This window comes from Lissotriton helveticus, chromosome 3_1 (genome assembly GCF_964261635.1).
Source record: "Lissotriton helveticus chromosome 3_1, aLisHel1.1, whole genome shotgun sequence".
NCBI classification, from domain to species: domain Eukaryota; kingdom Metazoa; phylum Chordata; class Amphibia; order Caudata; family Salamandridae; genus Lissotriton; species Lissotriton helveticus.
The window spans coordinates 1,778,719,330-1,778,743,201 of record NC_136061.1 but is presented as its reverse complement, the minus strand read 5'-3'; the positions used below and the strand labels follow the sequence as shown (position 1 = coordinate 1,778,743,201).

The 23,872-nt window shown below is 47.7% G+C and overlaps 1 protein-coding gene across 5 annotated transcripts in view; it reads left to right on the top strand.

Annotated features, from left to right (window-relative positions):
* LIN28A (lin-28 RNA binding posttranscriptional regulator A) overlaps window positions 1-23,872 on the top strand; it is a 136,106-nt gene that overhangs the window by 9,891 nt on the left and 102,343 nt on the right. For 3 of the 5 annotated variants that reach the window (XM_078682650.1, XM_078682649.1, XM_078682648.1), the window contains exon 2: window positions 3,783-3,970. In XM_078682650.1, coding sequence (XP_078538776.1) covers window positions 3,783-3,970 — 188 coding nt within the window. Of the gene's footprint in view, window positions 1-3,779; window positions 3,971-23,872 lie in introns of all 5 variants that reach the window. The other 2 variants (XM_078682647.1, XM_078682646.1) reach the window with 1 other exon arrangement.

Below are 23,872 nucleotides of genomic sequence, written 5' to 3'. Positions count from 1 at the left end.
TTGTGCCGCCTAGACATGGTATGAAGCCCCCGCACGTTCCAAGTAATACACTTCACATTAGCAACGTCAGCCATTGTCCCATACTGTTCGAGCAAAGTCTCCCCATCTGGGTCTCAACAAAAAGCATACAACAATCCCCCCAGCACTGATGGCGGTCATTTCCCCCAACCAGAACTCAACAACTCTTACATTAACCAAACCCCTGCCCACCCTCCCCAGAACAGGACCCAAATAATTCCATCTAGTTCCCATCCAAACCAAGCCCTCAGAAAACCCTTCGTCCCAAACTAATCCTACGGTCGCCACCGTAGGAAGGCCTTAAGGGCCGGGTGCGGGCTGGGCGGTGGCAGTGGGCCCCCGACGCCCTGGCTACCAGGACTAATGCAAGCCCCAAACAGCAACGGAAACCCTCGGGGCAAAGGCAAGGCACCCCACCCCCCGCTTCTTCGAGGATCATGCTGAACCATCGGCTCCCGCCACCCCCGCTACGGGCCCTCACCCAAAAGGATGCAGCTCACCCCGTCAACCTTGTCCATCAAGAAGGTCCTCAGCCGATTTTGGCGTGACCTCCGGTGTGCCGGTGCTATCTGCCACCGAGTCCTCCGAGTCCGTCGATGCCCCCTCGCCACCAGGGTTCTCCTCTTCCGCGATGGTATCATCTCGTGAACCAGACAACGCAGACAGCACCTCCAGTACCCCCTTCCGCTCCGTCGATGTCTCCGCAGTAGAAGGGCCGCCCGACCGGCCCCGTCGACCCCGCACCCTCGTGGATCGCCGTCGCCGTCCTGGCTCCGCCGTTGGCTGAGATGCGGAGGCAAAGCCATCTTTCCCAGCTCTATAAAGTTCAAGCCAATTACAGGCATCTTCCGGGGTATCAAAAAATTGAGACTTGTCATCGACAATGACGCGGAGCCGTGCAGGAAATAAGAGCGAGTATTGGATGCCCTCGCTCCGAAGCTCGCGCTTGACCGCCAAGAATGAAAACCGCCTGCGTTGGGTTTCATAAGTGTAGTCCGGGAAGATGTTCACCTGGCTGTTCTCCACCTTGAAGGGGCCATTATGTCTAGCGGCATTGAGAATGAGGTCCCTGTCGCGAAAATGGAGGAGGCGCGCCACCACCGGACGCGGCGCACGGCCTTGTTGCGGTGGCCTCGCTGGGACTCTATGAGCTCGTTCAAGGGTGTAGAAAGAGGATAGGCCCTCCGGGGCCACCGTGTCTCGGAGCCAGGCCTCCAAGTAGGCCACCATGTCGCCATCCTCGATCTTCTCCGGCAGGCCCACCACACGGATGTTGTTGCGCCTGTTACGGCCTTCCGCATCCTCCGCTCGCTGCTCCAGGGCAGAAATCCGGGTCAGGGCATCTTTCATTGCCGCGGCCAAGGTGCGCTGCGCCGGCTCCAAGGTCTTCACCGAGCCCTCCACTTCTTTGACCCTGTCCGACAGCTTGCCATGATCCGCCCTGAGGAGGCCCAGGCTCGTCGCCACCTGGGCAATGTCCTGCTGGAGGGCCGAGCGTGTGGTCGCAATCGCCTCCAGGACGCGATCAAACTGTTGCTGCAGCGGCGCGCCACCAGATCTCCCCGGGTTTCCATGGCCTTCCTTGTCCGTGGTCTCCGAGTCAGAGGCCGCCGGGGTGGCCCCCTTGGCCCCTCTCGGCTTCCCCATGCCGCTGGAAGTGCACAGTGTGGACTCAGAGGAGGGCGCCACCCAGTGCGGGCGCCGACTATAACTCCCCCGAATGCAGGCCCTCGGGGTGAGGGCCGGTGTTCCTCCTCTCCAGGGCCAGGCGGGTCTCCTCAGTTTCGGCTCGCGCCACCCCCGTGTCGTCTGAGGGCGCCGAGGAGGAGGCGGAGACACTCGGCGCCAGGCCGGGTAGGCCCGTCCGGCTGACGAGGATCTGGAACGAGGGCCACCCACACCACCAGAGACTTTTTGACGCCAGGGGGTTGTGCTTCCCATGGGATCGGGTCAAACGGGGGATGCAGCCAAGCGCCGCGTCGGGGGTCGGCACCCCCGTCAGGCCCTCCAGGCGTCCGTGTGCCGGGGTCCACTATGGTAGGGGCCTCCGACCGCCCGGGCGCAGTTACCAATATCAGAGTCTCAGCAGTGCAAAGTCCAGCTCCTCACTCTCCAGGAAAACACAAGAGCGGAGGGCACGCCATGACCAACGACGTTCTCTCAGGCTAATGGTCCCGTCTAAGGGGACCAAGGGGTCCGGGCGCCATATTGGGTCGCTCTCCGCGGGACCACAAACTTCAAGTTTCGGGCGGATCACCACCCGTCCAGGCTGTGCCAGGCGTCCCAGCAGGGTCCAGTTGGGCTGAACAACGATTTGCGGGGGCTAGGGTGCCCCGCGGCCTCCGATTAACAGGATAATCCCGGGCTCAGTCCCGGAGCTGAGCTCTCAGGCGACCACCGCCATCGGCGCCCAAGCCACGCCCCCTTCGAATAAGGCATCCATGAAGACCTACTACCGTATTTGGCTCAACATGACAACTGCCCCGATTGTAACCAGATGGGCCGTCTTACCCTGACTTGAGCTTTACGCTTCATTGCTCCGGTTATTGTTAGGATGCCACTCCCCAACTCCAGTCCTGATGAAGACCCGACTGATGCTTTATTATCGCACATATAGGGTTGAAACGTCGACTATCTCCTGGGCCAATTCAAGGCCCTGCTTGCAAAACATTGAAAGCAATTAGAGCGACAGGGCCATTGTATTGGTGTTTACCCTGGCCTCTCACAAACATGTACATATTTTAACCACCTTGTATATATTACGCACTCACCTTGCCACTGCTCACACAATGTCACTTGATCACAATTTACTTTGATTTTCACACCGTTGGCAGCCTTTTATTGCATAATTATCTTGTATATATGTGAAACAAAGTTGAAATGCGCATAAAACATGCAAACCTGATTCAATTGTGGTTTCTGAATCCTTGTTGTGTGTTCCCTTTGAATGCTTTTTGCAGTAAATAACTTGTTTTTGAAACTAAAATTGTGATAAAAGGAAATATTGTGGTTATACCCGACAGAGCCACTGTACTTTTTGCATAACTATACCCAGGTTGTGAGGGACACCGGGTCACCCCATTGTCGATCAAATATCCTCTGATTCCACAGCCAACCAATTGCCAACTTGTGGCCTCATCTTACCCTATTTCACCACTGCACACTTCACCTCCAACTAAGCACCTGGTCATGTCTCCTTGGGACTTCTCCTATACCTTGTCTTCTAGGCACTTATCCAACTTCCCAATTAGACCACATCTCCATATTAACTGCTAGAAATACCACCTAACCCCAAAGCAACCATCAGACCACATATCCATACTTACCACAATCTTGGTAATAACTACTCCACACTCGTTCAACATAATCATTAGGCACAACGCCCAGTGTAATTTTATTGGACTGCATCTCCACAGTAACTAGTAAAGCACATTGCCAAGTTAACTACAATGTCCATATGAACTGCTAGACACATCACCTCCAAGTAACCACAAGACACATCAACTTAACTACTAAATGTGGCACCCCAAAGTTAATCACTCTACACTTCTCCATACTAACCGCCAGACACATCACTCAAAAGCAACTATTATCCTCAACATAGCCACCACAATACACCATCATCCTCCGCATCTCCAATGTAACATTTAGGCAAACGCTCAAACTGACCATCATGTCGCCTCTCATTCCACACCAGTAAAGAGATTGTTACTTGAAGTTGGTTGTGTAGCCTCATCCCTGCTGACCCCATCTTTCCTCAGCAGGAGGCTGCTTAAAGTCCCTCGATGAGCCAGAAGACGGACCAGAGCCCGAGGGTGAAGATGGGGAGCCCCTGTCGCGGGGCTCGGGCGTCTGCAAGTGGTTTAATGTCCGTATGGGATTTGGTTTCCTGGCAATGACCAGCAGCGATGGGGCCGGTCTTGACCCCCCAGTGGATGTCTTCGTGCACCAGGTAGGATTACTAGTCAATGGTTCTAAGGGAATCCGGCTTATGCATACTCAATGAGTTGATGGTGCAACTTTGTATCCAGTGTGCCAGGTTCTCTGCACTTCTCGACAAGGATATGTAGTCTTTGAATAAATCTTCTTTAGAGACGTTCATCTTAATACCAACTATACAGTTAGTTCAGTCTCAAAACCAAATACTTCCATTGTAACTTTGAATTGTATTTTTTCCCCACTTCATTGTTGTGGGATCACCTAAATCATGGAGTGACAAACATGATCTATTCAAGTCTTTATTACACAACACCCCATCCAAAGCATGAGTCCCCTTTGCAGTGCCCCCTGTTCCTTAAGCTCAAAGCATCACATTCTAGAACCTTGCATTTGGGATGGTTCCATGTTGGCGGGAAAGGAAGGGGGTCAAGGGAAGACACCACACATCAAGATACCACACCCCTTCCCATCCTACTGAAATAATGAAGACATTTATTAAAAGCAAGGGTACACATGAAAATATTTCGATAACAATAGTTGTCATAGAAGGTAAAAATTCGTCAAAAAGAAACTCAATCCCTCATCGGGGATAAACAACCAATGGGTCTGTTGGCTATTTGTTGACACAATCTTTTAGATAACTAGGTGGAGAAATTGTGCTAGTACTTGTTCTGTGTGTAACGCTTCCCAAGACATACTCGTCCTCCCAAACCTTTGTGTGTCTATCAACACTTCTGCACATGGTTTTGTCATTGTTAACCCTATTTTGTTTGCAGCGCAGGTAGTTCATTCATTATTATTCCTTCCCGTTTGTAGTATTAACTCTGTCTCCAGGATTGCACAGTGTCTATATCTACCCACCCTTTCTGCTACTTTATCCAAACTGGAACTAACTTTGAATTGGGTATTCTTCCTCTTAACAGTTCAGAGGGAGTCCTGTCTGTTGTTTGATTCAGAGTTAAAGGGTAGGCTAACAACCTATGGAACACTTCTTCTTTCCAGTTTAGGCTGTTGGTTCTAGCTAACTGTATCCCTTTTTCTAAAGTTTTATCAAACCTTTCCACAAACCAATTTGTTTTGGGGTGATATAGGGCCCCAAGGCAATGCCATGTACCGTTACTCTCCAGGTACTCTTGCATGTCTCCAGAACAGAATTGCACCCCATTATCTGAGAGAAGAGAGATTGGCAATCCTTCTCTTCTAAATACCTCTTCAAGGAACTCAATTTTGTTCTTGGAGTTATGTTCATGGTGTTTGTTACAATTGTTGTCCTTTGGACTTTCCGTCAGCGGCTCGAACAGCTTGTTGGGGTGTTGAAAGGTTAAATCCCATTCTCCTCGCCAGTGTGAGATAACGTAAATCATGGAGAAACAAATGTGATCCATTCCAGTTTTTATTACACAACATCTCATCCACAGCATGAGCCCACTTCACAACGCCTACTATTCCCTCAACTCAAAGCCTCACAGTCTAGAACCTTGCAATTGGAAGTGTTCCAAGTTGTGGAAAAGGAAGGGGTCAAGGGAAGATACCACAAATCAAGATATCGCAATTGTCTTTTATCTTTTGTCTATTTTTTAAAGAGAACCACTCAGATCAGGTTCAGAAAGCTGTCCAGAGCCCCTTTCTGTGATGTGGAAAGGTTGAGCAATTGGTAACACTAATTGCCATTTGTGCAAAGAAGGGTTCCTTCTATATTTTACTTGGCCTGAGGGTGCCGGCTGACTATTGCATTTTTCCTCAAGTCCACAGGATTTGTGAAAAGGGCTAGAAAATAGCACCGGGATAAAGGACTGCTTTCCTGTGGAGAACAGTAACCAGCCCCCTGTGCATCTCTAGGGTCCTTTTTACACCTCTCGGGTTTACTGTCAGTGCAGCAGCAGCCTTGCACATATTGATTGGTAATTTGATAGGTTCCCACGATAGTCTAACCACAGTGCACTAGCAGCAAAGAGAAATCATAATTAAACAGACAACAGGCTGCCTATGTCGCCCCTTGGTTAGTGTTCCAAAAAGGCGAGCTTGAGGAGGAGGCTCGGCCACTTTCTCAGTCTTTGTCCAGTGTGCGCAGCACATGGTAGCAGGAGAGCAGTAATCCTCATGTGGCTCGTGCACCGCTCACAGTTGGAGGGGCGAGATCCTCTGCGTTAGCTCCTCCGCTGTTGGCACAATAAATCGCATTCCCACTCTCTTTATTAGCAAAGAAGGCCACTTTATTAAGACCGGTATGAAGCATAACTTCATAAATACAAATAATGTAAATATCTCAAACTGACTAATACATAAACAGTCTAAACGTTCCCCCAACCCTTAACTTTCCCAATTTGCTCAACATTCGATCTGCTCTAGTGTTGGTCAAAGCCACATCATTTACTCTTCATCTCCCCATTAAAAAAAAAGGAAAACCAAAGAGTTTTCCTGCCCCAACAAACTGCTGCTATATCCTTGAACTTCATAATGTGTTGCTAGAACACCAGAGTTTCTCATTCCATAATTTTGAAAACAATTCCAGAGTTTCCAACAAATAGTAAGCTTGCCCCATTTGTGATAAATGAACCCCCGTCGGAATGAAACAGATGTCCATCGCTTTCAGTTAAATATCCATGAGCCAATACTATGATACCCATGTTGGAACGAAAAACTCTCATTGCCCTATTCAACTTTCTTCTTGCCTTGTCTATTGCCGCATGACTCCTCGCTCCACACCACTGCTTTTGTGATATAAATTTCGTCCATATTAAGCATATACCTCCTCAATTTGTTTTTTTTATAACCGATAAGGCAACCTTTCATTTGCTTTATCAATGTTAAACCAGATAATTGGACTAAATCATTGTCACCTAGAAGAATTATTAACATAGTTGGGCGTCCTCTTATCCAGCAGAGTTCAGCTAAAATATGCAGCCGACTCACCCAGCACATCTCACTTTTTCCATTCCATACCATCTCATGTTTGGTACTTGGGAGTCCAAGAGAGCGGCCATACATTTGCTGTTCTGCATACAATGCTGCCCATTTTATGAAGTAATATTCCACTATTCAGACAATGGACAATTAACATAACCAAAATTAAAAGAAAAAGGAATTAGCATAATTGAATGCAATAAATGAATATTTTCTTACGTATCTCTCGTAACATTTTGATTTCCATTTCCTAATCCTTATCTCTGGCCAAGACTAACCAAGTGTTGCAGCCTCCGTTGCCGTCCCAATACGAAAATGTGTTGCGTAATGCCTAGGATCTTTTCTTAATTGATTTAATGCTATTCTTAATATACCTAATTTGTTTGCATTAGTAAATCTTTTACCATCTGCATGCATGAAAATTTCATTTTGCCCACTTCCTAATCTGTTTTGAAAATGTTGCCATTCCTATAGTGGGCAGCAACCATCAATCCCACTCTTGCTTAAGCATATCCATTTACCTCTTCCCAATTGATCTGTTTTAGATGCTGTTAAACAAATCCATAATCTATTGTGTTTCAAAACTATCTACTCACTTTATATGCATACCTGCCCTCTCAAACCTATTAACTCGGACTCTAATGGCGCTCTAGAAAAACCACAACAGGCATAACCTAAATAATACATTTTAAAACTCATCATAACAACAAAGTTAACTGTAATAACTGCTGCAACAGGTCAAAAGTCACGGGTTCTCAATTGTTTGCTCTGTTATTCCTTAATCAACCCTTTTTAAACCTTTCCTATTAAGTTGTAAACATTTCAGCATAGAGGATCTTAATAAACGCAATATTCTCAAATCTCTCACTTTTTGCTTGTTTACCAAAACTACTACCGCCATATTGTCCACATTAAACAAAACTGGCCTATTTCTGAATTCTTCATGAAAGGCGTATAAAGCCAGAACTAAAGGGAATAATTCTAAAAAGGCTATACTGTGCCCATGTGTCAACCATGGGCACAGTATAACCTTTTTGTGCTCTTCGTGCACCAACGACCATACCATTATATACAAAAACCTCTGAAACCTGCAGCATCCGATTAAATCTGCCATATCACGCCTTCATCACAAAATACAACAAAACACCATTGAAATCATCAAGAAACTTGAACCAAATACCCAGACTCGCCCTAATAGCCATGGAAATGTCTTATCCTGTGGTGGGGTGCATAAGCTCCAGACATAGACCTGTACGTCTTCAAAATGCCCTTCCCGTTCTGACTACTCGGCATGAAAAATTGAGTCTACTAATTTGTCCCTTCCTGAGCTGTGCTTTTTTTTTCCCTTTTTTTTTTTTTTTCCCCCTCGATTACTGAAAACAAAAATTACCTTATTCCTTGAACATTTGCAACAGGAAGCCTAGCTATCATTTCTGTAGTATCTATTTCAATGCCTAGAAATGTCAACCTTGTACTTCTGTAATGGGTTCACCCACTTGCCTGTTTTCTTTTCACCAACAAACATAAACTCATCAAAATAATGGCAAACAAGTTTGTGACCACTAATGTCCATGAACACGCATTGTAAGACAGTGCAGAATGTCTCAAATAAAGCACACGAGATTGAACATCCCGTTGGAAGGACTTTGTCTACATAAAAGGCTTACCTAAACTGCATGCTAAGCAATTTAAAATCAGCAGGCTGTATCCATAAGAGCCGAAAGGCTGATTGTATGTCACTCTTAGCAAGTTCTGCTGCTCTTCCTGCTGTTCTTACCAATTTCGAAGCATCATCCACTGATAAGCAAGACACGCTAGAATCTGTTTGAAAAATGAAATCCTTCACAGATTGTCCCTCTGGGCATTGCGTTGTTTTTTTTTTTATTTTATTTTTTATACACTACACCTAAAGGGAAACTTACATTTTCAAATGGCCACTCTATAAAAGTACCTGCAATCTGCATGCCTTTAACTCCGAATGTAGCTTTTGTTGTACTATATTTTGGCAACTCCTTTTGCCGATTTGAGATTGTCTGCCCATCCTTTGCCGATTTGAGATTGTCTGCCCATCTTTTCTGCCTTGCCCCTTGGTAATCGATTCTATAGCCATGCTTTTGAAACCCCAAAATAATTTGAATGCTGCTTCACTATCTGGATAATCCCTTAGCCTGGTTGATAATACCTCAAGTCTAATTGTGGTATGAGCCTTTTGTGTGTGTTGAAATTCCTGTCCTCTGCCCCTCTGCATTATCTTTGTCTCCAAATTTTGGTGCTGCAAAACATTGAGTGACTGGATGTCTCCCCCCACCCCGCCAGTGTGTGAGCATTTGTGATTGTAGCAGCAAAATTGCCTGTTGCAGAATCCTTTATTAAAATTCCAACATGATGCTGCATAAGATATCTGCTTCTTTCTATACCACCCCACCCCAACTTGGGCAGAACAATACTGAAAGAACCAATACGTTACTGGTAAGCCACTTGTGGCTGGAGGCTGCGTGGATGACATCCATTGGAGCCATATTTCAGAGTTGACGTCTCCCCATGGCTCATCATTCTTTAGACTGACCCTGGCCCTGAACTCTTCATCGTAGCGCAACCAAACATATCCCCCAAAATGCTTTTGTGCTTTCAGTATAATGTACATATATTTTAAAATTGCTACTGCTCTATCCTGATGTCTCGCACAAAATATACTTGCATACATTAAAAATACTGATGTCCAATTTTCTATTGTGTATGGGACCTTTGACCTTTTAGCTAACTCCCACTCCTCTTCCTTGAATCATTTTATTGCTTGTATGCCCCTGTGTGACAATTGGAATATATCTATGAACTCATGCTTCCAAGTGCTACTATTTTTATTTTTTCTAAGTGAGAACTTTAAGGCATTGCAATACCCATATATAGCAACCTTTTATGTATATGCGTATAAGCTTCTTCTCCATCTTTCTTGTTATCATGCTTAGTTATTTTTCACTTTCTCACTTTGTATCTGTTTATTGCACATTATATTTTTGGGATCCTTCTCTTTTACTTTTCCTTGATGGTTATTAAGAACATTATCGTCCACTTGTGTGTCTGTACCACAATCCTTAACCAGCTTACCCACCCTCCACTCCACTTGATCTTTTTGTATCTGTAGTACCATTATCTGTGCTCCCCCAACACTGACCACCATGATGCCCTACATGTTGTCAGTTGTGATGACCAACTTTGAGTTTCTTCAGCTTCTCATGTCTGTTGATTCCAATTCCTTCCCTCTTGTATAATTGCTTGGTCCGCTCCAGACTTTTGCAATATACTAAAAACAATTTTCCCCCAATAATCCCCTTATTTGCAATCCTACCTTTCTTGCGTTCCTCACATTCCCATTCTCTCAACTCCCCCTCCTCCTTACTGTTGCTTCATAATCCAAATTCTCATCATAATCATTTTGATAGCCCAGGTACGAGTGGTTGTGGTTTTCACCATCCCCAACTCCTCCATCATACAACCTCGATTGCGATGCTGACTTCTGTTTCAACGGCTCCGTTGATGAAGGACAATCCACTAGTGACCTTCTCTTTTCTTCTGACCAACATGTTGGAGCAACTTCATACTCTGTTGGTGTCTATCCTGTTCTGCTGTCTGCTTCTGCTCGTCTTACTGTAGTCCTATTCTTTAGGCCAAATTAGCCTGAATGTGCTGCAGTGCCAAGCTCTCTACCTGCATTATCTTTATTATTCCTTGTAAATTTCATATCTGTATCCTCCACCCATACCCATTGTCCTGTCTTCCCTCTGTTGTCTTCCTCTACCACTTCAGAATATGTCTGTTTTCTCTACATATATCTCCTTAAACCCTCTGGAAGTAACTCCTCTTTCCTTGCTCATTTGCTCTGTTTTTCCCTCAACTTCTAAATTCCAGAAATTCGGCCCCAGATCAAAAACATTGTGTCTAATTTGTGTTTTTTTGACAATTTGTCTCTTGATGCCTGGACAGTATTTTTTATTTCCAAGCTCTTCAAAATTACATGATGTGTGCAGAACATTTTCCATAACTCCTGGAAACTGTCTGAGTCCAGCATGCTTACTTTATCCTCCAACATGCTATAGAGATTCCTCTCACAAGAAATCTCTCCTGCCAATTTGGGGGGTTGTCCACTTACCTTCTCAAATAATTCCTCCGCCCACCTCTCAAATTAGTTTCCACAGACTCTACAAACTGCCTACTTTTTACCTCTGGCTCCCAGCTGCAACTCGCACTATATAAGCGGGCATTTCTCCACACTCTCTGCTGCTGCCTGATATAGTCACATCAGCTGGCCCATGGGATAAAATACCCGCCTCCTCCAAAGTTAGTGCATTGGATTCATATAGCGCCACTCCCCCTGACCTCTTCCACATTCCTGGACGCCCATCATAACCAGCCCCTCGCTCTGGGCTCCTCCCTTACTCCATGACAATCCTCCCACGACCCGCCTCTTTCTCGTTAGTGGGTCAGCGCGATGTCACTGCTCCGTACTCCCCACCATGAAAACTTTGTTTTTCTCTGCAAGTTACCATAAAACCTCAGACTGCTACCCACTGCTTTATTTTTATTTTATTTTTTTACTTTTTACCTCTCACTCCGCTCTAACATTTTTTATTAACTTCCAACAAACATGCTGCCACTACACCACCAGTCACCCTCCTCTTAGGACATTCTACACCCACCCATGCCTCCCCTGGTACGTCTGGTTTTAATGGATCCTCCCTCACTGCTTCACATAACCTTTATTGCCTTACATATTTCTTCATTAATGTATTTCTTCATCAACCTCCATCACCTATATATATATAGAGGTGATTTATAAACGTAAAGTTCACGAAAACCTTACCTGACTGAAGCTATTCCTGTCACTCAAAGTCCCTAAGCACTCTTGGTACTGCTTCAACAAGTGCCTTTCCGCACAAAAACCTAACTATATAACCTACCGCTGCGCCCCGCCAACACTATCTTCACCACCTATCCTGTCCCGTGGCCCGTTCTATTGTGCGAATTCACCCTGGGGGAGACCGGCTAATGCTTTGGACCCCGCATTGCACTACCAATGTTGGGAGTGGGAGGGCCTTGATTTCTACTCTCTACTCATTAAGCGAGCGTACATATCTCCTGCAATCTGTAATGCTGCATATGTAACTAAGGTTTGTCAGCGTAGCAGGTAGAATGCATCTGCGTAGCAAGAGTATACCCATGTGACAGCCATTTTAAGCCTCTCATCTGTCCAGCCCCTACCATGGAAATTAGATGTAGTTATCAGCAACTTAATAGGTTCTTTTTAAATGCTTGCAGGTTAGGGGATAAAGACCGATAGAAAATGAAATCTACACCAAAAGTACCACCTGGGAGGGCTGTGCATCAATGTCATTTTGTGCTTGTGTTCTCTAATATTGCAGACATTAGCAAATCTCAAAATTGGTTATATCGAGAGCAGGTCTATTAAGGGGGAAGCACTGAATTTATTGATTGTGTGATGCAATAAGGCTGTATTACTCCACATAATCTGAACATAGCTCCCAAAATAAATAGAAGGCAACACACGCCAGAGCCTGTCATGACTCTTTCGTATTTGTTTCCCACTACTGTTTGTTTTGGGGTCGTGGTTTCCATCACACTGGCCTACTGTCAAAGCCAGTGACGTAATTCATGTAGTTTTGCTACTCTAGCTACACAGGAGCATATGCTGAGGCTTGCCAATTTTCTGATTATCACACAAAAAGGATTGGGGGCCGGGAGCAATTTAGAAAGAAAGGAGGTCCAGTACCCGTGCTCCCACAAGATAACGTGTATACACTGGGGGGTAACAGTTCCTCAGAACTCAAAGAAGTAATAACCAAATTATGGTTTGTAAGACTTATGACAGGTTGGGTCTCTGATCGTGATGGGGGGAATTCCTCTGATTGGATATCGTGCCTTCACACACCCTTGCGAGTGTCATGCTTCATCATTTGGCGTTGCTCCTCATGGGGGTGGCGCTGCCGTACCTGAAAGGCCTTTGCGAGAGTGCTCTTTAGCGGAGATCTTTTAAGGAGACGCCGCAGTTGTGCATGTGGGTGTGTGGGCCTAGGGAAGGTGAGTGGGTGTTTTAAAATTACCAAACGGTACCCAGAACCTGTGTTTATTCAGGGGTCCATATGGTAAATTAAAAGGGTGTGGATCCTGGAGCTCCTCTTAAAAACTGGGTGACTTTTAGCCGCCCTTCCCCTCCCCCCTCACCATCACCCCACCCCTGGTGCTTTACAGGCACGTAAGCAAATCAGTGGCATGACTTCAGTGGATGTTTTACTGTTCCACAGACAGAGGAGTCTGCCCACACGGTCCTACTAAATACTGTCCAAATCAGTGACCTCTTACGCCCAAGCTCCCACTCGCAGGGTCCTACTGAACCGTGCAAGTCCGTGAGATTAGCAGTGACGTCGTGCAAACATGTGGTGTAATAACTGAATACTTACATGAGTCTGGCGGTTTTTGCCCTCACTGTCTTATTGACATATTGTACAGATCAGTAACGTGTTATGGGCATGCTTAAGACTTATTTAAGCGTTCCTGCCTGAGACTGCCTTTTGGAACATGTCCCGCTCAGTGACGTCATCAATGTCCTGTGTGAAAAAAATGCTTTCCGATTATTGCTTCCTGTTCGAAAGAGGTACAAAATGCATCTCTTCATTCATACACATTTCGGCTACAAGGGATCAACCGAGTACACCACATGTACCTATGTTTTAAAATTAAACTACTTTTTTCCCGCCCAAAAATACTCTACTCCCGAAGTCATTTTAGTCCCTAGTAGTGGGTGCTCAGCAGACTTGAGATGTTTTGGACGAGTCTTTAAAATACGGGAATACTAGAGGGCGCAGGTGTGCATTGGTTGAGCGGTATATCTGAACTCTGGGATAACAGGGCTGGGCGTGGGGCAGAGTTGTGTGGGTTCTGGGCCTGGTATGGCGCACGCTGATCTGGATCTGGATTGAGCTTCAATGTAGGTAATAATAATAATAATAATAATCATCCACATCTCTAGGCGCTGGGGGCCGTCGGGAAGATTAAGCAAGCTATTGCCCAGAGTCACATGGTGCTAGGCTAACCTGCCGCCGGAGCCGGGGATCGAACCGTGATCCCCAGATTCCAGCGTCAATCGCCCTGGCCACGGCGCCACACCTCTCCCCAAGGTCTGTCGGTCAGATTGTTGGGGTGTGTCAAAAAGCCACTCTGCTTCAGCCTCCCTCGCGTCCTTCTGAGCATGTTTGGCTTGATTTGGTAGAGAGCAGCGCCCTGGACGTAGACACTGCGGGCCTAGGTAGAAGTGTATTGCGTGGGCTTTGCACGCCCACGTACTGTGCGTGGTCTGACGTCAAGACATCTCCGTGCGTGATGCAGGTCTTCAGAGGTGTAATGGCAGAGCTGTGGTCAATTGAGGACTTTGCGCGTCCACGTAATGTGCGTGGTCTGACGTCAAGACAACTCCGTGCGTGATGCAGGTCTCCAAAGAGGTGTCCTGGCAGAGCTGTGGTCACTTGAGGCCTTCGCCAACCCCTTATTCTTTCTTCTGCCCTTGCTCCCCACCCCCCATGCGGATGTCTGGGGTCAGATCAATGACGGCCCGTAACCTGCAGGAACTGGACACAGGCAGATTGATGGACACATCTGCCCGGGCGCCTTGGTGGGGGAGGATCACACGAGGCGGGGGCAGGTCCACGACAATGGCCCAAACCATCTGCTTCGGGGGCAGTCCCCTCTATTTACATATGTGACTGAGAGCTGCAGGAAGCGGTTACAGCCCAGGACACTGGCCCTTCAGCCCCTAATGTCTTTATGACAGGAACCTGGAGTGAATAAGGCCCGACGGGGGGGGTCAACCACCCCCACCGCAGCGCCTTTATCCGCTCACAGGGCATTAACATCTCCATGGCAGAGCCAGCCCCTGACAGCCTATGGCCCAGGCCGGCATCTGCGCCAGGAATGCTGGCCTCGGGGGCTGGGAAGCCCCTCCCGAGGAAGAGACTGTGACCCGAGGACGCAGCCATTGAGGAACGAGCACCAGGCACGTGGCGCATGAAAGGAGGGACGCCAAATCCAGCACGGGGCACCCCAAGCGGCACTATAGCCAGACTCATAAAATAGAGGAGAGGCGGCACATTTGAATACATTAATGATACGCTTCTGAAAATCGCCCAGCTGCTTCTAAGAGTACCCCGGCGCTATTAAATTTGGACACATGAAGTGAGAGTTACACCCCTGCACATGAGACCCTAAGAAATGGCGCCTTGGAAGTAGCGTGATCACCTTAGCTTGGAGACCAATTCTTGGTAATGAAGGTAAACATTCATGACAAAAAAAAATCAAAGGGGTCAGTCAATAAGAAAGAAGTACTACGTACATGGACAGCCAGCACAAGTTCAGGTCCAAATTAGTTTGTTCCTTGGTTTGCACAAGACCTAGCAGTTTTGATCAGCCATTGATATGTAATTAGGCTTATGTAAAGACTGAAAAAACGGTAACATGCACGCTAAGCAAAATTTGACAGCTTACGTAAGGACTAACATTTAAAGGATTCTGACCCTTGCGAGGAATGATGGCACCAGAAGCAGTGCTCAGCGGTTGAGCATGGACTTCAATAGCACTACTATTTTTATTAGTTTTACTTTAAAAATTGTATTTTTTTTATCATCCCTAGACTCCTGCATTACTTATGACCCGGGGGAGATGAATAGAAATCTGAGCATACATTCTTTAAATTATCCCGGATCTGGAGTTCTGGTTTTAGGAGTTCAACTTCACACCGATCACCTTGAAATATTTACCTCAACCATTCAATCCTGCACCTGGTCAAAGCCAAGGATAGCAGTGCTTCATTTGTAAAATATGAAATGCAGGTGCTCAAATGTTTGTTGGAGGCTACATCTACTTTTCTCCGGTTCCACCCATTCCCTCCACTGGCTCCACCCACTTACTCTATTAGCTCCACCCACATTCTCAACTGTCACTGTTAAAAGTCAGATGTAATACCCGATCTGACTAAAAAAGTACGAGTGATCCTACACAAATCACCATCGCTTCCCTGGCCTTGGGCTCATATTAGCCCTGAATACGAGTTGGCTGGTGTTTTCCGAGGGGTTGGGATTCCGAGATGGTTAATATTTCCAACACTGGTAATTACTGGGTGCAATATGCAAAGTTGAAATGGGGTGCTTTTTCCCTTACTTGGATTTTGGTGCAGACATCAAAAGGCGCATGATTTTCACCAAAACTCCGAATGGGTATAATTTATCGCAGGGGTGAATTCTAAACCTACAGTGTGGGATTTTATGGAGAGGGCTATATAGTACCTTCTCCTCCAACCAACTCAAAGTCATAGCTTTAAAAATTTATGTGCTGTTCAAAAACATAAATTAACCCATGACGCACCACCTGCTTTAAAAACAAACCCCACTGTTTACCATGATTATCGGAGTAATATGGACGTTGATGGGTACATCCATTAAAGAATGAACAATCTAACACAATAAAATATTTCAACTGACAGTTTTCATTCACTTTGCTCAAATACTAATGCCGCCTCAAATACTAATACCTCCACAAAACATGCACAACGACTTCTACGAAACTAAGGGAATAAAGACCGGAATTGCGAGGTCTCATAGAATATAACGCCAAGGATTCATATATTAAAAATAAATACTATTTAAGTTGATGGGGGAAAAAAAAACAATTACTAGGTTGTGTGAGTGAGCCTTAAAACATGAAAGTACTTCTCTTTGACTGGACCCATCAATATGGAAAAAAAATGTGCCACCATAATTCATTGCATAAAATGACCTGCAAAGCCGAAATTCATCTTTTTTTTTTTTTAAACCGAGGGCGTGCTACGTTATGACAAGTGTGCTCCCTTGTGGTATCGTCATTAAGCAATGAATGGTCCATAACATTTATAGCAGACGTGATGGCTGTGTGCCACACAGAACAATGGGTTCACGCGCCTGCAGCAGAAATCTGTGTGCGACGTTCATGACGCACTTTCTATTCCGTGCTCAGATATCCACCCATACTGGGATAATATGAGTACCAACCCTCTTAATTGTAGAAGCAGCTATTACTTAAGCACATGTTTATCCAGAATCTTCATATCCGAGAGGGGCAAATAAAAAGAGAATGAGTTTGATTGGTTTAAGGTTTATCGAGCTCTCCCAGTCACTGACAATCTTGGCATTTTTTTTTCTGTAATAGTGGAGAAATCCTTTTTGGGCTGAACTTTCTGTAGGTCATTTAAAAAGAACACTTCTAGTCAATGGCCGGTTTTTAGTGTGACTAAAGAACTTACCCTCACATTAGTGCAATAATTTGTGTTTGAATCTGGATGTTTTCAATGAAAGGAAATGGTCAAAACGAAAATACTTTTATATATTTTTTGTAAAGAAACATTATCATAGACACTGTTTTATTCAAAATACACTGCTTGACATTCTCTTTTTGCTTTCATTGGAAACCATTGTATTTTAATTCCTCACTAACATTCGAGGGCTACATAAATCATACTGTTCTAAGATGTAGGAATACATGTTGTGAATTACCAATCTTGTACATCCCAAAGTGCTCAAGAAACTGTAGGTACATTGTATATGCCCTATTTTTGCTTTTTTATCATGTTTGATTGAATAGTCATTTATGTGTAACTTGAAATGAATAACATTGATTTTCGATCAAACCTTTTCCATCAGTTTGTTTTTCGATCAATAGTCACCAAAATAATTAATATGCTGCTTTCATATGACCACAAACAATCGTTCTATCAAGTAGATAGAAGCGTGTTTAATATTGGTAAATATGCATCTTCTTTCATGTGCAGTTTCAGTTTATTAGAAAAACATAATCTTAACCCAATATTTTTTCTATGACCTTTGCCAAACAAAATAAAACTTTATCTGTAAGCTGGCGCTCACCATTGTACACACATAATGTGTAATGTAATGCTATTTTATTAATGGTTTTCAAGAATTAATGGGCAGTTGCATTTTAACATGTTTGAACCTTTTTATGTATTTATAAATATGCTAAATCAATGCATTAAGTGATCCACAACTCAAATGCGCATTTGCAATATTAATGACTGAATGGCAATGAAGAGCCCAGCCACAGTCGGCACGGGGACGTGGCTTGGGGCAGCCGATGATGAATTGCACACCACAATCTGCTCTCTTCAGTTACAAGAGAAGTTATTTCTTATGACCTTATTATTCAACATAACTGAGGACGCGTTGATTCCAGGCAGTCAGTCACATGAAGCAACTCAGAGAAATGAAACTGCACTGCAGGCATCTTGTCCAAACCCCTGTGTTTTTACAGGAGTTTGTTCATGGTCTGTGTTTTCTCTGAACAGTCTGATGGATTCCGAGGGTGGACTGTGGAGTCACGCACCCAAACAAAAATATGCGTTTGTTGGTTTGGCATGGGCCACCACGCCACAGCACTGTCACCCAAGGATGGCATATTCATTACCATGGTGATGGTGGCATGGCAACTGCGCTTACTCTGCTAGTAGTTACTTTAACTAATTTAACTTCTTCCGTACTGCTTAACTACTGTGTTACAGTAACTGTCAAGTAAAACGTAACTTACCGCTTCGGTCTGTTCGGCTGGCTCGGGACACACACTGACTGCATACTGCCATAGGCTGCTGTGCAGTTAACTGATTGGGCCTGCCAGGGACAGGCCTCCCCCACCTGGTGCTGTTACTGGTGGCCAGTACTAGTAGTACTCACTGGCTGTGGCGGGCGCCTACTCCTCAACCGCAACAGCATCGTCCGGCCGGGCCGGTCGCGCCTGCTTGCTGCCTGGCTCTGAGACTTTTACTTAGTGAAGTTTTTAAACCACTGAACGGCGGGCACTCGCTGATCCACGAACTGCACGATGACTCGGTGGTGGTGGGGTGCAGTCTCGCGGGTATGCTGGCGTGTGTCTGTGCGTGCCATGCTTCTGGTGTAGTAGTATCCTCGGTGCAGAAAGCATCGACCAGAAGCAGCTGATATATCTACTTCTCTGGTGTATTTTTACACCATCTTCCCTCTCAGCACCCTCTATGACCTCCTATGTATCCTGTCCCCATCTTTCTTTAGTCCATCCAGTGGTTGCTGGCTCTGCTGACTGTGGCAAATGTAATGCAGCGAATGCGCGCACAATGAATATGAACAAACTGTGCCTGCTGCCGTGCCCAGCCCCAACCCAGCAGATTTGATTGTAGAATGTCGTTACAGAACCAAAATCCAGCCCGGGTCGGTGGGCAACATCAAACTAAGGGCCGCAGCCACCACATGCCATCAACATATCAGTCAAATCAATTTATCATAATCACATACTGCCTTAGGCTGCTGCGCAGCTTTATTTTAAGTTAACTGATTGGGCCTCACAGGCCCTGCCTCACCTGGTGCTGTTACTGGCCACTAGTACTTACTGGCAGCGCCTACTCCTCAATGTCAAATTCGCCAATGCTGTCGTCGTCTGGCCGGGCCAGTAGGGCTTGCTGGCTCTCAAACTTTCACTTTGTGTGAACCGAACTGTTCTTGAACTGCGGAACTACCCACAATGACTCTGTGGTGGGGTACGGTCGTGTGCGGCTATGCTGGGGCGTGGCAATGCAGCGAATGCGCGTGCAATGAATCTGAAAAAATCTGCGCCTGCTGCCGCGCACAGCTCCAACCCCTGCAGAAGACCAAATCTAGCCCAATTTGGTGTCCCGCCCACTGGGCGGGCAAGGCGGCAACACTGAACTAAGCCCGGGCCACAGTGCCACTGCATCAACAGCATCTTTAGATTGAGAAGAAGAACTTGAAGAATCCGATTCAAACGGGTTCAACACAGTAACTGTAACACTCTGTGCCACTGCGAAGTCCCGTAATTTCGTACTGAGGTAAATTAAATTACGTGCAACAACGCGTGTAAACCCTGTAGTGTCCTGCTGGACATGTTCTAGTCTTTCAGGTTCTGTAACCTACACTATACACCCACCCGCCACCGGCGTCACGAGTCAGGTGACCCGGTCAATAAAGCGGGCCGAGCGCACATGCTCGAGGCCTATTAGCTAACCACGATCACTGTGTCCGTGTGTCATTTCAATCAGCATAATGAGGGCCTAGCGCCCGTCATTACATTGGCGACTAGGACGGAGCTGTTCCCAGCGTGCCACAGTTGTTGAATCCGTGGGGAAAAGTGGAGAGAAGTGCAGGGCAACGTCGCGCCCCCCCCCTCCATCCCCCACAGGATTGGCGCCAGACGCCGAGAGCCCGCGGGGCGTGTGACGAGCCCCGGGCCTGGACGAAGATGAGGGGGTGACCGGGAGCCCACCCCGCACCTCTCAAGCCAGAGTGCGGACCGACCAGAGCCCACCTGCGCCGACTGCAACTGAGCGCCATGTGGAGGCGTGACCGGAGGTGACTGGGAGCCTACCCCGCACCGTATGAGCCTACTGAGAAGTGCCCGGGAGAAAGCGGACCGACCGGAGCCCACCCGCGTCGGCCGCAATTGAGCCCTCACCGCGTGGAGACAGACGCGGTGCCCACCTGCGTGGCAGGAGAGGCCACCGGCTGAAGTTGACAAGGCCGAGTGCCCACCTCGACCCCGCGGTACCGACCGGTGAGTGAGTCCCAGCAACTGAGCGCCGCACGCACTGGGGGCGCACAAGAGGCCCAGCGGGTGCTCACCCTGCTTGCGTGGCCAACGACAAGGACACTGCTTAAGTGAGACAAGGCCAGCGGAGCCCACCCGCGGCCTGCCATCAGCGACTCCTGCCCCGCCGCGCAGCGCGTGACTGAGGCTCTTGCTGAGACGGGGTGAGTGAGCCCGCAGCATGTGGAGAGCTGCTGGGCGCTGTCTACAGAAAGAATGCAGAGCAGGTGCCCACCCCGCATCGGATGAGCCCGACCGAGCAACTGGGGAGCCATGGAGCTGCTGAACGCTGCTGGGAGCCAGTGCGAACCTCCCCCCTACCCGCGGCGTGTCACGAGTGAGTCGGTGAAGGTGGGGCGGAGGAGAGAGAAAGAACCCCGGTGGGGAAACTGCCCCAGCGCCAGGAAGGGTCACTCACCTGCTCGGTGAGGAAAGCGGCCATCTCTGCCCCTGAGAACAACGCCAACACTCCCCCCACCGCCGTGCAGAGGGTACGGTGAGGCCGCAGCGGTGGGGAGAAAGACAATGAAGGCGGCACCCGGCCGCCGCCACCGGAATTGAAAGAGGGGGAGGGCAGAAATCAGAACCGCCAACAGTGCACAGCCTCATGTGTAAGTGCACTAAGCGGAGCCTACCCGCATTAACAATAAACAGTGCCTGCCCCCTGCATCTAGTACACACGAGCAGTACCCGGCAGCTGACAGGCAGACCACAGCGGATACACGAAGGGAACTAACTTTGCCCCCCTCCTTACCGGGCAGCCGTGGGTGAGGCTCCTGCCCTGAGAGATCAAGCCCCAGGCAGAACCGGCAGAGAGTAGCAAAAGCAGGCCAGGAAAAGCAGCACTGCCACCTAGTGGTTCTGGTGCAGCAGTGTGGCTCAAGACAATGAGCAACGGAATGATATGCCTGCAGTAGTGAAATGCTGAGAGTGCTTAGAGACCGTTCTAGGCGGCCATTGCTCATGGGGAAAAGTCAGGAAAAGGAAGCTGACGTGAGGAATAGGAGGTGCAGTGTACAAGATACGCAAGTGCCAGAGCAGGGTACTCTGAGGCGCAAGACTGGCGCAGGGATGCCGTACAGCATCGTAGGACACCGCAGTGACGTCTGCCCAGATAGGGACTGCAGTAAGAGACGACACAGTGCAGCAACCTGCCTTTCGTCACGTCCAAGAAAAACAAGCCTACAACAAGCCAAGGAACTACCAGTTGCCACACAGCAACACAAGAAGCACAAAGAACATGCCAGGAAACGGCGCAAGACACGCGCCAGGAGTGCAGGAACTCCACCCAAAAACATTCAAGGGAACGCGCAGCAAGTGCGCCCAAAGAGAGCAATCTGAAAGCGCAGCCTTCAGCGGGCAAAAGGGAGCGACCAGGAAAAGGTCAACTGAGCGGTGACGCAACCCTCCTGAAGCACTACACAGACACCAAAGCCTGTACCCCCACACGGGAACGCCAGCGAAAGTCACAGGAGCGGTGGCGTAACCCTCCGGACCCAGTGAAGCATCAGAAGAGGCGGACAAAAGTGCGGCAATGCACAAGCATCGCGAGGAGAAGCCGGCCACCCAGCCTGGTCGCAAGGAGAAGAAAGCCGGCCACCCAGCCTGGTCGCAAGGAGAAGAAAGCCGACCACCCAGTCTGGTCGCAAGGAAGGCAAAGCCGACCACCCAGTCTGGTCGCAAAGGAGAGGAAGCCAACCACCCAGTCTGGTCGCAAGGAAGATAAAGCCAGATGATCGCCCAGGAAGAAAAGAAGGATCCGACCAGAACGAGGGTCGCTTACGATGAGAGACCTGGCAGGAGGTCTGATCAGAGGGAAGTAGAAGTCCGTGGAGCGGATGTCCGGAAGAGGACCCACAAGAGATCCACGAGGAGGACCAGAAGAAGACGGACGCGACACCCGTCAAGAACCAGAAGTAAAACAGTCAAAGGAAGGTCGCGGCGACCGGTCCAGTCACAAAGTGGAAAGAAGACAGTGTCAAGGACAAGACCAGAAGGAAACGGACGGAGTGCATGCCGCTCGGAGAAGCCTGGTCAGGAGGACAAGGGCAGCAAGATGACCGGACCACGTCGCGAGGAAGAAAAGAAAATAAGAAAGGAATCAAAGGGTATAGTGCCGCCAGAATCAACAACATCCAGGAAGATGGAAAACGAGTGGCACAAGGCCTCGAAGTAGAAAGGAGAAATGAGTCAAGTGGCATAACGCCATCGGCAACGACAACGTCCAGGAAGATGGAGAGGTGTGGCAGGTTAACCCACACACCAGAAGAAGAGGTGACACGCGCCACAACATCGAGCACAGTGACATACATGTCCAGGAGAATCTCGGTGGCACGAGGAGAAGAACAGGCATCTACTTACAAATCTTCTGACAACCGGCTGCAGGAATGAACAGGCTGGACCATTGACAACACCCACCTTTGGGAATGAGCAGAAGTGTGGATGGGGAGAGGGCCCAGATCTCCTGGCAGAAGGAGAACTGACCACTCCACACCAGCCCGTGGATATCCAAGGGGCAAAGGCCTCAGGGACACCGGTGGCAGAGGGTCCCGACAAGAGAGATGGATCCATCGCCGTCTACCATGCATGTCCCGGGAAGAAGAGGAACTTGTGTGCAAAGACAGGAGTCAAACAACCACCCTCCAGGTGGAGCTACGGACTTTGTGGTGACACTCTCATCGTCTCCTCCATTCACACTCAGACTGTGGAGTTGGAGCAACGCTGCGGAGAACACCCGACCCAGTGGAAACCTGATGAAGAGGGCCTCCGGAATATCTTGTGGCAGAAAAATACCCACGAGAGGGGCGTCCTAGTAAGAGGGATGTCTTTTAGCTACTCCCTCCTTTGCAAAGAGAAGCCACACTGCCTACACTAAAGAAACCAGGACTGAATGGTAGAAAACAACATCCATCAAATATACCATCTTGTCATCTGTTTGTCGCCACCACAAGAGCGAAGCTGAGAGTCCAGAAGGGCACATCCACGGAGCACCAGGACGTCGTGCCCATGTGAACTAGTAGTTCCAGCTGCAAATTTCTACCGTCGTCATCCGTCAAGCAGCTGAAGGGACATTTGTAAAATTGTGACAACAGTATATTGTGTGTTTATTTCCTCCCGCAGGTTCGGCTTTGTTCCTTTAATTTTTATTAAAGTTTGGGAGAAATTTAGTGTCCTGCTGGACACGTTCTAGTCTTTCAGGATTTGTAACCTACACTATACACCCACCCACCACCGGCGTCATGAGTCAGGTGACCCGGTCAATAAAGGGGGATGAGCGCATGTGCTCGAGGCCCATTAGCTAAACACTATCACTGTGTCCGTGTGTCATTTCAAT